Source organism: Sturnira hondurensis, unplaced genomic scaffold, assembly GCF_014824575.4.
Source record: "Sturnira hondurensis isolate 20B ecotype Veracruz unplaced genomic scaffold, ASM1482457v3 Scaffold0001074, whole genome shotgun sequence".
Classification (NCBI taxonomy): Eukaryota; Metazoa; Chordata; class Mammalia; order Chiroptera; family Phyllostomidae; genus Sturnira; species Sturnira hondurensis.
In genome coordinates this window covers 2,848,018-2,865,240 of record NW_028073705.1, presented here as the reverse complement: position 1 = coordinate 2,865,240, position 17,223 = coordinate 2,848,018, and the positions used below count along the sequence as shown (strand labels likewise).

The 17,223-nt window shown below is 38.3% G+C and overlaps 1 protein-coding gene across 3 annotated transcripts in view; it reads right to left on the bottom strand.

Annotated features, from left to right (window-relative positions):
- Positions 1 to 17,223, bottom strand: part of VWA8 (von Willebrand factor A domain containing 8) — a 406,775-nt gene that overhangs the window by 283,452 nt on the left and 106,100 nt on the right. For 2 of the 3 annotated variants that reach the window (XM_037060277.1, XM_037060261.1), the window contains 3 exons: positions 14,515 to 14,681; positions 12,469 to 12,582; positions 3,423 to 3,591 (listed from right to left, as the gene is read on the bottom strand). In XM_037060277.1, the coding sequence (XP_036916172.1) occupies positions 3,423 to 3,591; positions 12,469 to 12,582; positions 14,515 to 14,681 (450 nt within the window). The remainder of the gene's footprint in view (positions 1 to 3,422; positions 3,592 to 12,468; positions 12,583 to 14,514; positions 14,682 to 17,223) is intronic. The other variant, XM_037060267.1, reaches the window with a different exon arrangement.

Genomic DNA, 17,223 nt, shown 5'->3' with positions numbered 1-17,223 from the left:
TGCCCTCCCCACTGTATCTTTTCTACCTACCCTCTATGCTACTTATTCTCTGTACCTTCTCCCCACTTCTCCTCCTCCCACTCCCCTGTTGCTATCCCTCCATGTGATCTCCATTTCTATGGTTCCACTCTTGATCTAGCTGTCCTCTTAGTTTGCTTTTATTTTAGGTGTGGTTGTTAATAACTGTGAGTTTGCTGTCCTTTCACTGTTCATATTTTTATCTTCTTTTTCTGAGATAAGTCCCTTTAACATTTCATATAATAAAGGCTTGGTGATGATGAACTCCTTGAACTTGACCTTATCTGAGAAGCACTTTATCTGTCCTTCCATTCTAAATGAAAGCTTTGCTGGACAGAGCAATCTTGGATGTAGGTCCTCGCTTTTCATGATTTGGAATACTTCTTTTCAGCCCCTTCTTGCCTGTAAGGTCTCTTTTGAGAAATCCGCTGACAGTCTGATGGGAACTCCTTTGTAGGTAATTATCTCCTTATCTCTTGCTGCTTCTAGAATTCTCTCCTTCATTTTAATCTTGGCTAATGTAATTATGATGTGCCTTGGTGTGTTCCTCTTTGGGTCCAACTTCTTTGGGACTCTCTGAGCTTCCCGGACTTCCTGGAAGTCTATTTCCTTTGCCAGATTAGGGAAGTTCTCTTTTATTATTTGTTCAGATAACTTTTCTACTTGTTGCTCTTCCTCTTCTCCTTCTGGTACCCCTATGATTCTGATGTTGGAATGTTTAAAGATGTCCTAGAGGTTCCTAAGCCCTCCTCATTTTTTTTAAATTCTTGCTTCTTCATTCTTTTCTGTTTGGCCATTTATTTCTTCCTCCCTGGTCCACTCCATTGATTTTAGTCCCATATTTGTTTCCATCACTATTGGTTCCCTGTGCAATTTGCTTCATTTCACTTAGTGTGGCCTTCATGTTTTCATCTAATTTGTGACTAAAATCAAGCAGTTCAGTGAGCATCCTGATCACCATTTTTTTTGAACTGTGCATCCTACAGGTTGGCTATCTCTTGGTTGCTTAGAAGTATTGGCTCTGGGGCTTTCAGCTGTTCTTCTGCTTGAGCCACAATGTTTTGGTTTGTTCCCACCTGTTACATATGAGGGGTGAAAGTTTAGGTGTTCACCAGGGTGGGTCATTCCAGTCGTGCGGTCGTGACTGGGGGTGGGGTCAGAGAGAGAGCAGTGGCATTGTTCCACTGTCTCCTGGATTTTGGTCCCCTATTCTGCTTCCCACAAGCAAATTGGGCCCTTCTGGTGGTGGTTCCTGGGTGTGTGCTCTTGTATTCATTCTAGGACCCTGTGGGTCTCCCCAATGAACTCTCCTGTGGGGCTAGGAGCCTCTCCCGGTACCTCAGCCCCTGAAAGTTTTTTCAATTGGTGCTTTTAGGCTTTATTTCCATCGCTGGAGCCCTGGGTTGCACAGTCTGTCTCACTAATGGTTTTTAAACCTGCCTGGTTTCTCTGCATGCAATTGTGTGTCCACTGTCAGCCAGCCACATTGGGAGGCTTACTGGGTTTCCATCTGTACCCACCGGGTCACCAAACACTGCCTCCTCTTGCCAGGACCCCTCTCCTCCACCGCCACCGAATTTGTCCCTCTTACAGGTCTAGTTCGTTGTTGTCAGACTTTGGTACAGTTTACTTTTCTGTCTGTTTGGTTGCATTTTTGTTTCTAAATCTTTGTTGTCTTTAAATTTGGTTGTGTAAGGAAGCACAATGTTTCCACCTACACCTCCATCTTGGCCGGAAGTATTACCATCATTTGATGAAGAAATTAGGGTTGAGTGATTTATCCAAGATATGCAGGCTAATAAATAGTGAATTTGGCACTTAAAGGTAAGTTGTTTGTCTTTAAAACCTATGCCCTTATTCTCAGCCATGCTCACAAGAGCTAAAAATTCATTCTGTAATTTTAAAAAGGATGAGTGTTAATGTTTAATGTAACTTAATAGACAGAGATGTAAGATTATTACTTGTGACGTCTAATAACACCATCCAGTAGAACTTTCTATGAAGACGAAAATGTTTGTTACATATGCTTTCTAATATGTTAGCCAAAGCACCCATGTAGCTATTGATGAGTTGAAATACAACTGAGAAACTAAATTTTAAAAATTTATGGCCAGTACTAGTACATAAAATAGTATAGTTTTAGAAAATGCTAACTACAATGCCACTTAAGACAGACACGAAGTGATGGATTACATATATTTCAAGCCAACAGACAACTAATCAGGTAAGTATAGGATAGGATATATGAGGTTTTTCCGGAAGGTATCCAGCCATGTACTATGGAAAATAGACATATTTATTGAAAAAGATACAAGATACATGAAACATGTACATGTACAATAATGCCTCAGTCCCCTTCAAGGTAGGCAGCTTGGGACCTCACACAGTTCTAATTGCCATCAGCTGCCCCACTGTATTTTCCTGAATCTCACAGTCAGTCTGAAATATCTTCCTTTTCTAAGATGATTTTAGTTTTGGGAAAAGCCAGAATTCGCAGAACACCAAATCTGGGCTGAGTCACCTGGTTGATTCCATGTTTGGCCAAAAACCTCTGCATGAGACATGATGCATGAGCAGGCACTTTAGTCATGATGAAGCTGCCGATCACCAGTTGCCCATAGCTGCAGCCTTCTGAATCATCAGAATAGTTTCCGTGGAGGAATATTCAACCTTAACGCAAAACTGGATGCAAATTTGTTGCTCTACTCACACATACATTTCAAATAATATGGCCACACAGCACACATGCTCACTCAACAGTGTATACTGACCCACTGACCATCACAGTGAAGTCGTCATTGTTCACACATGCGCATTCCAGACCACTCTCTTTGGCTGCCAGGTTACATCCATGTTGCACAAACTGTTCTCATTGTATTAACAATAGCTGGACTCTTTAACTATTGTGAAATAGCTAAAGGCCTCATATTACAGTCCCGAGGGAACCAGGCTTCCTTAGTATTTTCTACAGAATCTAAGGAGCTAAGATATACTTAATCTCCCTTTACAGTAGGAACTTAAAATAGCCACCTTTGGCTGAATATAAAAGAAAGAGGAATCCCCAAACTGCCTCCACACGAAGAAAGAGGAGAGACAGCCTAAGTCCCTGGTGCTCAAAGTGGGGTCCAAAGACCAGCAGCAGCAACATCAGTGTCACCTAAGAGCTTTAGAAATGCAGATTCCTGTGCACCATATCCCAGACCAACGGACTCAGCAACCTGCATTTTTACCAAATCCTCCAGATGGTTCTGTAAAAAGGTCACGTTTCAGAACCATTATGTGAGGAAATATGGAAGTCAGTGAGGAGAAAAAGCCAAAAATATCCAATTTTGCTTTAGTAGGAGTCAGAGTATCCTAAAAAGAGAAAAACTGGAGGCTCAGGCTAGAGCTGGCCTCACTCTTACCATTTCCTTAATCACTTGGCTTTCTTCACTTTTGTCAAGTGGTTTCATGTAATGGAAAAAGAACATGGTCAGGAATTCTGGCCCCAGCCACTGCTGTGTTGTGCTTCCAATCACAGGTGGCTCTGCCAGTGCGATGATTCTGAAGGAGGGGTGGACAGGAAAAATGCATCTAAAAGAGGAAAAAAATTAAAAACATAACCTTTTATGTTAGAAATTAAGTCATGGTGGCTAAAGTCTAGGCAATGGTAAGTCTATACTGCAGTTAATATAATCAAAGCTACTGTCCAAAGAACAGACTGAAAAAAGTCAAGACATTCTAAAATCCTAAGATTAAAACAAAAGCAAAGTAACAAAAGAATCACCTACTGCTAATATAAAATGTACCATATCCACTGGTAGAACTCCATCACTGGCACAAACCACATGTTTGGAATATGCTATTATGCCTAAAATAAATTTTCCCCACAGTCCCTTGAAATGGAATCCCATCCAATTCATATCTAGTACATAGGTCCCTTTTCTTTATTCAAAATCCCCTCAAAATCTCCTGTCTTGCAAGGAACCCACTATATGTCAATCTTAGAAAGATAAAGAAGAATGGTTCAAGGAGACTTCTCAATAAATAGAAAATTTAAGCAGCACAGGGGTAAGATTAAATTTAAACGTGGTTTGGAAATAAGAACACTAAGTTCTTAAAAAGGTAGAGAAATTTAAACTTTTATATAACTCACTTTTGTAATTTTATAGGAAATGTTATGATTTTTAAAGTAATCTTTATAAATCTCTGCTAGAAAATGTATATATTCTTTATAAATCTCTCCTAGAAAATGTAAATATTCTAGGACACATGGAGGAATAAGATAAGACTCCCCAAGGTTTGTGAAATGACTTCAGTAGTTTTTGGAGGAGGAGCTAAAAATCCCTTTTGTGACCTAATCACCAAGACTATACACCTAGGTCATTTCTGATGGCTTTTACATTCTTTGCAGGTAGTCCCACAGCTAATATACCATTAAAATGGCTTAAGAAATTTTAGAGACTTTCCTTCTCTTGTTGCAAAACACCAGGAATGTCATGGACGTGGTAGTTAGAAACAGTATGATGGCCAAACACCAGGCAATATACATGCCTGCATTTCTCACAGGAAGGACCAAAATAGAACTGTTTTCTTTGATGAGAAAAAACGTTTTTGGGGAAATGGTGAGTATGAATACTATAGACTGCTAAATGTGTCCCTTCCTGCTATGGGTCAAAGCATAGGTGGGGGAGGGGAGTGAGATTTTTCTTAAGAAAACGGTGAACTACCAATAGTTTATTTTGCCAAGAAGAGGCTTATCTCAGGGAAGCACTAAAGATCAGTGGCTTAGTCTCAGTTATAATTATATATGCTTTAATGTTTTTTTCATTTTTGTTGAATATTTTACTGCGACTGAACATTAAAAACAGTTTATAATCTCTCATTCTTCATTATTGATCAGTAGTAAGCCATAACTGGACATTGGGCAGATCCTTGACTGGCAGACTCCTCTGGACTCTTCTATTCTCACTCTTTCGTTTTCTTATTTGAGAGAGAGAGGAAGAGCCGAGGGGGTGGGGGGGAAATGAGAGAGAGAGACAGAGACAGAGACATGGATTTGTTCCACTCACTTAGGCACTCACTGGTGGCTTCTTGCATGTGCCACACCTAAGGATGGAACCCACAGCCTTGGCATATCACGACAGTGCTGGAACTAAATGAGCTACCCAGCTAGGACTAGTCTTACTCTTATGTTTGAAAACAGTTAGGATCTGAGCTTTCCCTCCTACCTCCCCAGAAACTCTAGCATCTCTTTCCTAGTAAATTAGGCCATGTAAATTTTTTACAGAACTCGGGGCAGATGTAGGACTTTATGCCTAAGTTTTTATGTTTGATTCTCAAAACAAAGAGCCTTAAGGATATTCTGATTTTGAATAGTGACCCTAAACATTTTAATGGTGAAAGAACAGTTTTAAACTCTGTAACTGAAGGGTCTAATTACTTACTATTGTATATATCGGTTTTGTCTTTTTTATCCAGAGAACCCACCTTCTTTCACGACCAGATTTAGACTAGCCACTCTGCTTTTGGGTAGAAAAGCATTATTTTCAGTTCCTATTGTAACAGGGTGCAGCCAGGGGGCCCCCCAAATAGGGATTTGTAATGGCGTCCAGAACTCAGGGTGTCCAGGAAATATTAAAAATATAGGATGTCACCCTGGTTGGTGTGGCTCGGTGGATTGAGTGTGGGCACAGTTCGATTCCTGTCAGGGCGCGTGCCTGGGTTGCAGGCTGGTTCCCAGTGGGGAATTCACGGGAGGCAACCATACATTGATATTTCTCTCCTTCTCTCCTTCCCTTCCTCTCTAAAGATAAATAAATAAAATCTTTAAAATAATAATAAAATTAAAAATTAAAAAATATAGGATGTCCTCACCAACGAGTCTGAACTGGGGGATGGGACACATGGAGCAGGGCTATTGAGAGCTGTTCTGCATAGCAACGGTTTTACAACTAACCTGAGGCACGGTCATTTAACATATCTATAACCTTTAACTGGTTTCATAGATTTGTTAAATAGCTGTGGGCATGCTTTGAGCCATGGAGAAGGGAGTGACTTCTACCCAAGATGTAACTGGGAGGCAACTCCCCAGCCCTGGTTACAGCACCTGCGTGAGAGCTTAGAGATGATTGGCTCCATGCCACAGGGCCACACTTACCCAGATTTACTATGACAGCCCAGAAAAGCTGGAAAAATATAGGAATGCTGGCAGGTGTAGCTAATTGTGGGAGGAGTCAGAAATGGAGCTGCAGAAGAATATTGGCAATGGGATTTAAACCCAGGCACAGCAGCCATGAAAACAAGGGACCATGTGGCTTTGCCGAGAAAAAGAGGGGACCAGGGGCCTTTGAGGTGCTCCCTTTGGCCATGTGGCTTAAGAAGCAGGAGAGACCTTGCTGGGGAAAAATGGGGTGAAAGGACTCTTGCTGGTGGGCCATGAGAAGGTGCCACATGGTTTTGGATTCACTGGAGGTCATGGTGGCAACACAGCTGATGGTGCCAGGAACCAGGGAGGCTGGCCAGCTGCATGGGGATTACTGGGAAATGAAGAGCCACAGACTTCTATATCTTTTCCTGAAATACGATACCTGGGACTGCGCGAAGTGGGGAAGGAAGTACTGTGTGTGTCTGTGGGTGTTTAAGGTAATTTGGGATTTTAACGAAAATATTAAGTCATTACTCTTAAGTCTGTATAAACTTTGAATAAATAATTACTTTCCTTTTCACCAATCTCTGACATTAAGTGCTACAATCCTCTGGAGGCAGGCAAGGCAAACCTAGTACAGGGGACCCTAGGAGAAGGGGGGTCCATTCAGTACTAGTATATCGTTCCCCCGGCCCCCATGGGTCTGTCCTGTAACACTCTCACGGACCTTTGTTTTTTCCTTGCCACCAAAAGTCTTTAAAAAGTTTCTTGCAGTGATGGTTACTAACTACAGCAATGAATTTATTTAAATATTTAACTAATATGTGCTCTCTTCCGAGTATTACACTACACCTTAGGTGGTATACAGATGAGTCAGGAATGTGTACATGACGTGCAACAAAATCCTCTTCTGGTTCATGATTAATGTCTTTATAAAGAAAACTATATCATTCTCTCAAGCTCCTTAACATATAAATTTGACCAAATGTACCATATTTCCTTCAAAAAATTGGAGTTTATTGTAATCTTTCTTTTTTGTTTTATTATATCTTTGTTGAAGTATAATTGGTATATAATAAACTGCATATTTAAAGTGTACAGCTCGATAACTTTTGATATGTATTTACATCTATAAAACCATGACCACAATCAAGAGAATGAGCATGTCTGTGACTCCTGAAGTGTCCTCAGACTCCTTTGTAATCTCTATTTACAGTTATTTTATACAGTTTGTATTTTCTAGAGTTTTATGTCAATCACACGATATGTGCTTTTTTTGGTCTGGCTTCTTTCCTTCAGCAAAATTATTTTGAGATCTCCCATGATATGTATATGAATAATTTATTCCTTTTGTTGATAAGCATTAGAAAATAATATCTATAAATTTATACTCACAACCCCTAAACAAACTGACCTCAATATTTTTATTTTTAAAATGTTTTTCAAAAGATCTTTATGCTTTTAAATTGTTTAATCTTCAGGAAATAATATCCATTTATCTAAAGTTAAGCTATTTCTCTGGTTCTATTTGTTATTTGTTGTTAAATTCTAGTAAAATTAAAGTGACCCTCGATTTTTAATTTGAATAGTGCTTGTGTCTTAATTATCAATTACTTACCACTTCTTCAGCCTTTCTATTACCCACCAGTGCGTCCAACCTCCTGGAGCGGCTGGCAGACCCTCAGGGGCACTCTGTTCTCCAACTTCCAGACCTGGAGAACCTAATATCAGGACATGACTCTCCATATGACCGATTTATAAGTAAGGAAGCCTTTTGGGAGAATCTAGCAAAAAAAAAAGGTCCTTCTCCTCCTGTTATTCAGTACTTTGATAACTGTTTCTATAGTCAGTATATACTTCTCCGCTCAACATAACTGCTGTCTCAGAATCTGCCTTCTTTAAATGTGGCCAGTTTACCCAATGAAGGTACCCTGTGAGTCAGCACCAAAAAGCAAGCCATGGCCAATGTATGTCTTGAGCAATGACCATCGCCTTATTTAAATTCTAACCACCTACCTTGCTAGCATGTTAACTGCTCTTCTAACTAGGAGAGAAGGGGATCAGGGATGAATCTAACATAGGTTGCTGAGCCATGAACAAAGATCTCTGGATTATAACAAACAATACAGCAGAAGTAGAAAATGGAATAACCTTCCCAGAATCACAGGATTTTCTGTGTCCAGAGTCTGTTATGTGACTGTCTGAATACTAGAAATCCTGAGTGGTCACTTTACCCTCAAGACATTCAGGTACCGTCCATGTTGTAATCACACCCTCTTCTCCTAGAACAGGGGTGTCAGACTCATTTTCACTGGGGGCCACATCAGCCTTGAGGTTGTCTTTAAAGGGCCACATGTAATTCTAGGACTGTATAAATGTAACTACTCCTTCACTAGGGGCAAAGAGCTCGGCGCTGCCACTGGATAGAACAAGGTGGAGGGCCAGATTCGGCCTGCGGGCCTTGTGTTTGCCACCTGTGACCTAGAACAACCCCTCTGAACAGATCACCCTGTGCCCTGCCTGAATACCTAGAAATGTCTTTTTCTCTCCACCTAGAGAAAGGAAATGATGTCTGAGAGCATTTGTAAATTCACCCAGTCCTTTCACATGAGCATTTCTAACATTCGTTTTTCCTTGGCTTACACATGGTGGCGAGGCCTCTCAAAGTACAGATCGTGCAGTCTGGGGCTTGGTGGACCTACCTGTGGAATTGTGAGGACTTTTCCTTATCTGAAATCCTTAGAGTACTTATCCATTTTTCTCCATACATACCCTGCCTCCTGATAGTCTAGCTACCTAACTTAACTATTGTTATGATAGTTATAACTATCACTTCTGTTATGATAGTTAATGGCAATGGACAGTCCATTTCTGGAGAAAGGCCAGTTATGTACCTATATTTTGCTTTTCATGAATATAATGGCAGATGTTTAGGTTTCATGTCTCCTTTCTCTTAGCAGGGATAATATTTCCCTTTGGAGGTGATATTTCCATTGGAATTTTATGTAGAATCAATTAAAATTGACAATATAACCCACCTGATATATCATGAAGTTTGGGAAAGGAATCAAATACAGGATTGCACAGTGGGCCTCGAAGCCCACTGTTAGCTGTTAATCATGGTATCAGACTTATCATTATCAGATCCAATGGTATCAGACTTATCATTAAAAGGCAAAGTCTTCCTAATAAGAATGTTCATAAAAAGAAACATTGCTAGCTTAGAAGATCGTCTAAAACTAGATTAATATAATTACCTTTACCTTGAGTGTCCTAGAATTTATCCTAGGTAAAAATTTATTTACTCACTCAAAAACATTTATTAAGTAATTGACTATGTGCCAGATACTATGCTATTAGAAGCAAAGACAAAGTAGAGAGCAAGACAGAGTCCTGACAAGATTAAAGTCCTAGGTTCCAGTTACTTTCTGAGGCACAGATGCATCCTAGCCCTTTTGCTAAAAATGAGAGATACCATTGAGTCCCTTTTTATGACAATGAAAAATTTTTGTTATTTATAACTCGAGGAGTCCTGCCAAATACAGAAATTGTACCTATCTCAAAGGCCAACTGGTGTCTAAATTTACCAAGCTGGGTACAGTGTCATTACTTATTTATATATCTGCCACTTTTCATATATATGTATTAACTTTAGAAAAACAAAATGTATGTAAGAAAGGATAAACAACTATAGTTTACTGATTGGCTCAGCTGCATATAGTTCTAATGCTATAACAGTAATGCAAACACTCAATAAAGTTCCCCAAATTACTACATAACTGTTTAAAAATAATGAAAAATAGGGAGCATATATGCATAATGGGAAAAGGGGTGATGGAAGAGGGCTAAACCTTAATTTTTCATCTTAAGAAATCACTAGATAGTGTCTAACACTGAAAAATAAACCAAGAAGTATCACTGAAAGTATATTGGTTAGTGATATGGAGGTAAATACCAAAAGAAACAGCCAAGAGTTGAAAGTGGTAGCCTTCGGGGAGTGATAAATGGGAGTGTCCCAGAGTGTCCCAGAACAGGTGATGGGACTGATATTTTAAATAAAAAGCCTTAACTATCTGGCTCAAGTTTTATGAATGTTTAACAGTAATAAAAATTCAAATAAAAATAAAACGAAAGTGAATGAAAACAAGCAGTGCTGTGAACTGTCTACCTGTTCAGAGTGATTTTGAAGAGAGAATTGGGTCTGGTTTACATTCACAGGAGAGCTGAAAATCAACAATGATAAAGATAGGACACTTTTTAAAAGATTTTATTTATTTATTTTTAGAGAAAAAGGGGAAGGGAGGGAGAATGAGAGGGAGAGAAACATGTATCAGTTGCCTCTCTCATGTTCCCAACTGGGGACATGGCCTGCAGCCCAGGCATGTGCCCAGACCGGCAATCAAACCAGTGACCTTTTGGTTTGTGAGATGACACCCAACCCACTGAGCCACACCAGTCAGAGAAAGATGGGACAGTAGTTTAAAGAGTGCAACTAACCACTTTGCGCCAAACCCTGAATTGATGCTCAGTGCTACTCTTCCTGAAAGTGTTTTCATTTGTAACACTGCTTGTGACCATTAGGAAGAATATGGGTATTTTTCATAAAAAAGGGTTGTCACTTCCTGGATGTTTGGCTACAAATACAATGCCCCTGAAGTCCTAAGGGAAACTGACTGGCAGGCTTGCTGAGAGATATTGCCCAACTGCTTTGATTCATCTCCCTGAAAAATAAAAACTTTTCCCAGACAAATGTTTCACATGCAAACAGTATACAAAAGCTGAGTTTTATAAATTGAAGGTATGACATGAATGGGATTCTCATAACTTGCCTCCCTAACACTCCATCAAACCATTTATTGAGCTAGAGATATTCGACAATATGTACCTCAGCATAAACAGCTGTGTAATCAAGTGAATTTTTAAATAGTCTATATAGCAATAATAAGATATTTAACATTTCCTCTCTGTGAAAAAATTCCAAGGCAATTTTAAACAAAACTCTCCTTAAAACATAAACACAATAAGTACACTTAATTATCATTTGTAGAATTTTAATGTTTTAAAAATGGCAGCCATCCCTTTGGAGAAAGGTGAAGCTTCAATTAAATAAGATCCAATTAAATGACTAAGAGTTCCACAAAGTAGCAGATCTCTAATTATGTCAAAATAGCCATGGAAATGTAATGAAGCAGAAAATAAGCTTTATTGCCAAAGCTCCTCTAAGGAAAAGTATAGTATACAGCAGAAAGAAGTATTTTCCTTCAAGCTTTTTTTTTTAGATTTTATTTATTTATCTTTAGAGGAGAAGGGAAGGTGAGAGGGAGAGAAACATCAATGTATGGTTGCCTCTCATGCACCCCCCACTGGGAACTGGCCTGCAACCCACACATGTGTCCTGACTGGGAATTGAACCACGATCCTTTGGTTCGCAGGCCCGCACTCAATCCACTGAGCTACACCAGCCAGGGCTCCTTCAAGCTTTTTATTTTGAAATTTTCAAACCCACAGAAAATTTGAAAGAATAGAATATCCATACATCCTTCACCTACATTCCACCAGTTGTTCTTGCTCTCTTAATCTGTCTCCCCATGTGCTGTGTGTTTTTATGCATACATACCTTTTTCCCCCTGAAACATTTGTAAGTAAATTGTAGACATTTTTCTACTTCATCCCTTAAATATCTCTGCATGGGTCTCCCAAGAATAGAAACATTAATCTTCATAACCACAATACCATTATGACTTAAGAAAATTAATATTAATTCAATGTCATGTGATATGTATAGCCCATAATTAAGCTTTCCCAATCGTCGCCACTGTTTCTTTTATAGCTATTTTCATTTTATGTCCTGATCCAGGATCCAGTTGAGTCTCATACACTGCATTTAAGGGTTATGCCTCTAGAAAATGTTTAAGCCACAAAGCATAATCCTGCATCAGGTAGCATACCCCAGTCATAACTGATGACTTCTTAGAAGAGTGGGCTGAGTTCACGACAAAACTTTTTGTTTCTGTACTTGCTGAAAAGATACAAAGTACAGGACCAAAACTGATTGGCTAGGACAAAGAACTACTTTCTTAAAACTAATGTCCCTATAACATGTTGGAACACTTACGTAAAAGCAAGTGTAAAAGTAGGCTGAGAGTGCAGAGTTCATCTTGGATCATAACCTCAAGTTTTAAGAAGTGCCAAACTATGAGCATGCCCAGGATACCAAATTATCAAGCTGTTCAAATTTATCTTGGTTTGAGACTAAGGTTAGAAGAATAAGAAAACAAAGGCACACTTGACAATAAGAATAAGAGCAGTGTATCATAAATTACCTCTTCTGTAGCTGCTCATCAGACATTTGCAGCTCCTTTTTTAAATGCATATACCGGTCTTCTCTCAGCAACCTAGAACCATCATAGAGGCTTAGCTCTCGATCATGGATCAACCTAATGGAAAGGAGGAAAGTCAGAAAACAAATCAGTTTTGAACAGTGGAGTTATTAGAGATAGGATCTGTCAGTTAACATTGTAATAACGTCCATTGTTACTGACAATTATTGAATCAATATTTTAGATGCACCTTTCAAAATTTCAAGTTGGCTAGTGCTGTTACAGTTGGCAAAACTATGGTTTCTGCACTGAATGGCAGCAATCATGGACACTAGATATGGACAGGGAGGAGGGGGACAAGGAGAAGCAGGAAAGAGGAAGTAGGAGGGGGATGAAAAAAACAGAACGAGTAACTCAGGACAACCATGAGGTGCATATTAATGTGTAAGGCAGTTGGCACATGCTCCCTTGAGTCCAATGTAACCTTTTAATAGTTATATTATCAAAATGTTTCTATCTTTGGAATTATAGGATTTAAAATATCAAAAATCTCTATAATGAAATAACCAGTGTTATTTCACGTATCTACTGTGGTGCCAACCTAACCATCCACAGCACAACAGCACTGTCTTCCAAATTTTACAAAGGTTCAAAAGTGCTGCTCTAGGTCTTACGCCAACTGCCAAGTCCCCTTATGCCCACATCACAGTGCCCCATACAAGGTCTGCTTGATGGGCACGGAGGGGAAGGGAGAGCACACGATGCAGAGGTTAGGAGCATGGGCAGTGGAGTCCATTGAACCTGGGTTCCAAACCAGCCCTGCACATTATTAGCTGAATGACCAGCTAATTTAAACTTTTATCTTTTATAAAATTAGGGCTATAACATGAACCTTATAGTATGGCTGTGAAAATCACACAGTTAATGGAAGATGTATGCTTAATATACTTGTTCACAACCCTGGCTACATATTAGCACCTCCTGGGAAGGGCTAGGTGCACCTTTGGAAATTTCAAGGTGGCTGGAGCTCAGGGATCAGTGACTTTTAAGCCTCACACCCAAAAGGGGATTCCCGAGCTGAGAAACTGAGACACTCTGACTTAGCACAATACCCAGCACAGAGTAAGGGCTCGATGAATGGCAGCTGCCCTACTACTGCTTGTCCTGATGCACAAGAGAGGGCCAATAAAAGCGGGAAGTGCTATTTTGTGTCTGCTTTTGTCTGTTTAGAAGAGAAAAAATTATAAATCTATGTATTATTTATGATAAATCACTGAAAATATTTTTAAATGTTCTCAAATCTCATCAAGATTAACACAAGGATTTTAGAATCTTTCATTTTACTCGGTATCTACATGTTTTCAAGAGAAAAAAAAATTGAGTAGTTATTATACCACTTCTTTGAACTTTCCTGATAAGTCTAAGTTAAAAACCAAATACTATCTACAAGTGATAGAATCAAGCTGTGACAACAAAAAATTAGTATCATTACTGATACAGTATGAGAATATTTCCTTCGAAAGTCATACATAAAATTTCTTCTTAACATTAAATTCAAGAGAATTTAATTAGGATTGTGTGGATATTTTCCCCACCTAAAACTGCAATAAGAGAGCACTAGTTAAATAAATGTTCATGTAGGTAAACACAAAGTGAGCTTTTTAGCTTAAAAGTATAATAAAACAGCCATTACATATTTTATATAAGGAACTACATTTCCTCTAAAAAATGCTAACAAAGTCAACATTTCACTTAAACCAATGATTCATAAGGAGTTTGTAAACAGTGGAGCTATGACTCTGACAAACTGTAGAAACTTGAGCTATGTCATACACACACACACACACACACATGCTAAGCATATGTTAAGTCTTCCAAAAATCACTACTTAAAAGTTTTCTTAAAACACACTATTTTGAAAAATTTGCTGTTCTACTTGGATATAGAATTATAAGTTTTAAGGATCTACGTAGCCCAGTTTTAAAAAACAAGAATGAAAGCGTTCCACATCCACTGTTTACTTGGTGTGCTCTCCCGTGTGTGACTCACACAGACCTCTGCAACACGGCGAGTGTGCCTGCGTTGACACGATGAATGCCGTCCAAGAGGACCAGCTTCCCTTCCAGAGCAGCGCTCACAAGGGGCGAGGACCGCCATGCAGTGTCTCCATTCGGAAGAGTGTATCTCTGCTGTAGCAGATCACGAGCTGTCATATCCTAAAGCCAAACCCACCAAAAAAAATTGGAGTTAATTTTTAAGACATGAATGGCAGCTTACTTAGCTCTCTCTGAACATTACATACAACAACTGGGAATTCACCTCCAACTCATCCAAGAAAGAGATATTCAGAAGCTTTTCCTGGCCATTGGAGGTTTTTTCCTATTACTCATCCACATAACATGGTAAGAGTAACATTTTTTTCTTTTCATTTAGCATTTCTCCATTTTTAAATTGTTCATTTGCTATCTACACAGGGGATGGCAGTAATTTCACCCGATTTTAATGGCTAACTCTATCAGCTCTGCCCCTGCAGGGATGGAAATGTATGAACTCCTTTTTAAGAATAAGAGGCCATACAAACTCAGTGAGTGGAGATGCTTAATCAATAATATGCCTGTTCTCATAGTTGAAGAGCCCCTGAAAAGCCACGCTAGGAAGCATCAAAGTTATTCATTATATTTAAAGGGGCTTAAAAATGGAGGAAACTGAGGAGAACAGTCAGCAGATGAGGCACAGGGACTGACGAACAACAGCACGGCACTTATAAGCAATTTCTTAAATGTGCTAGCACGAAAACAGTGTAACAGACATAAGTGAACTATTAATAGTAGTAGCACCTAAAAGTCCACTATAAAAAATTTTGGTGCCATATCATTTGAACAATTTTTCTTAAATGTGTTAATGTTGAAAACAATAGCTTCTGTTATTAGCTAGCAATTGATAACTTTAAAAAAATTGTTTTTCAACAGAGAAAATTCCTCACTCTCATATCAACACATCATAAATCATCATTATGTGACTAACATGAATAAGCACTACTTCATGGTCGTGATTGCAAAGTACTTTCATATCTGTTAATCCACACAATGTCTACTGCACTTGCCCCATTCAATTAAGTAAATATTTACTGATAACAGTGATGAGAAAGACAATCAATGCATAGAGCTCCTCTTTTCCAACCTAGCAGCTTGAGACTCCCTTATTCTTAATGAAGTAAATGAACGATAATTTGTTGCTACACAACAAGCAGTAACAGATAACACCACTCGATGTTATAAATACCAACCTCAACTACAGACCAGAAACATTCTCCCTTTCTTCAATCTTCAGAGGGATAGACAGAAAATGGAAAATACCTGACATTTCCTAGAAGACTAGCTCAGTTCAGTTTTATCACCTAAACTCTCTGCATACTATAATGTTTAAAAGAGCTATCCTCCATTTCTAATATATCTTTGAATTAAAATAAAAACCCTCATAGAGAAAAAAATTCCCATTAGAACAAGTGATTGGTTTTCATAATTAAGATCCTACTGGGAGAAAAGATGGAATTCCAGCTTTTCCTTAAAAGAGATCATTGTTCCCAGTTTCCACATTATTCATTATAATCAGAAATAATTTTTAATGATGTAAAAGTTATTTTCAATTGTGTAAAAGTGCAAGGAAAATAAAACTAAACTTTCACAGAGCAAATGAGCCCAATCTAACTTAATTAGCATAACTTTTCCAGCAGAGTCTAAAATGGGTCAGAGATATGAATTAATTTCAATAATAAGTTAACCTTTAAAATAGAGTAAGAGCATGTTCAAGTATTTTTGTTTAGAGAATATTTGAGTTTTATTACCATGTATTGTTGTAAAATCTTTATATTTTAACCATACATCATGGAAGTGTTAAAAATATATGATTTCCGTATTCTTCCCACCTACACACACATCCTTAAAGCAAGTGGAAGACAAAAACTTAAAAAGTGCTTATTCCATATGAGCATTTGAAAGTGCACTGATAAAAATCACGAAAGATGAATGTCTCCATCTTTGCCTATATTTTTGTACCCCTGAAACCTTCAACCTTGAGAGAATATAAATAGTGCTAATGATATCATAGAGTCCTAACCATTTCCTCCGTGTTTCCTTAAACACTTTTAAACAACAGGACATGAGATCTAGTTCCTTTAGAGCTACCATTGTCTAGCCTTCAACACTTCAGTCTTCATTCAGATCCCTGAAAAATACCTGTGTATCTCTTAAGATTCTATGTCATTTGGAATTTTTTGATTTGCAACAAAGAAATCCTTCTCAAAATAGAAATGTCCCAATAAAATGAGAAGAAACATAACTGAATAGAATGTATCAGAGAATACACATTTGAACCCCCAAACAATTGTGTACCTTAAGCTTTTTAGTACCTTTGAATGGTAAACACTAATTCTTTCTGAGATTCTCATAGAAACCTGGATATAAGTCATTACTTTGATAAAATAACTGCAAAAAGTAGTTGTGTGTTTAGTGGCTAGAATCAGATTAGAGTTCATTTTCCAAGGTATAATAGTTCAAAAACAATTGAAAGTATTATAGTGAATTTTTAGTATATAAAGAAATTTGAGCTATCTTTCTCTTTAAATATGAATGTTGATAAGAATAAAAAATTACCTTCTAATGAATATATAATTTTTCTGACAGAAAATTTAAGTGATTATAGCAAAAGTAGCACATCGAAGTGCATACAGAGTATAGCTCGACTAGGTTAAAAAGTACA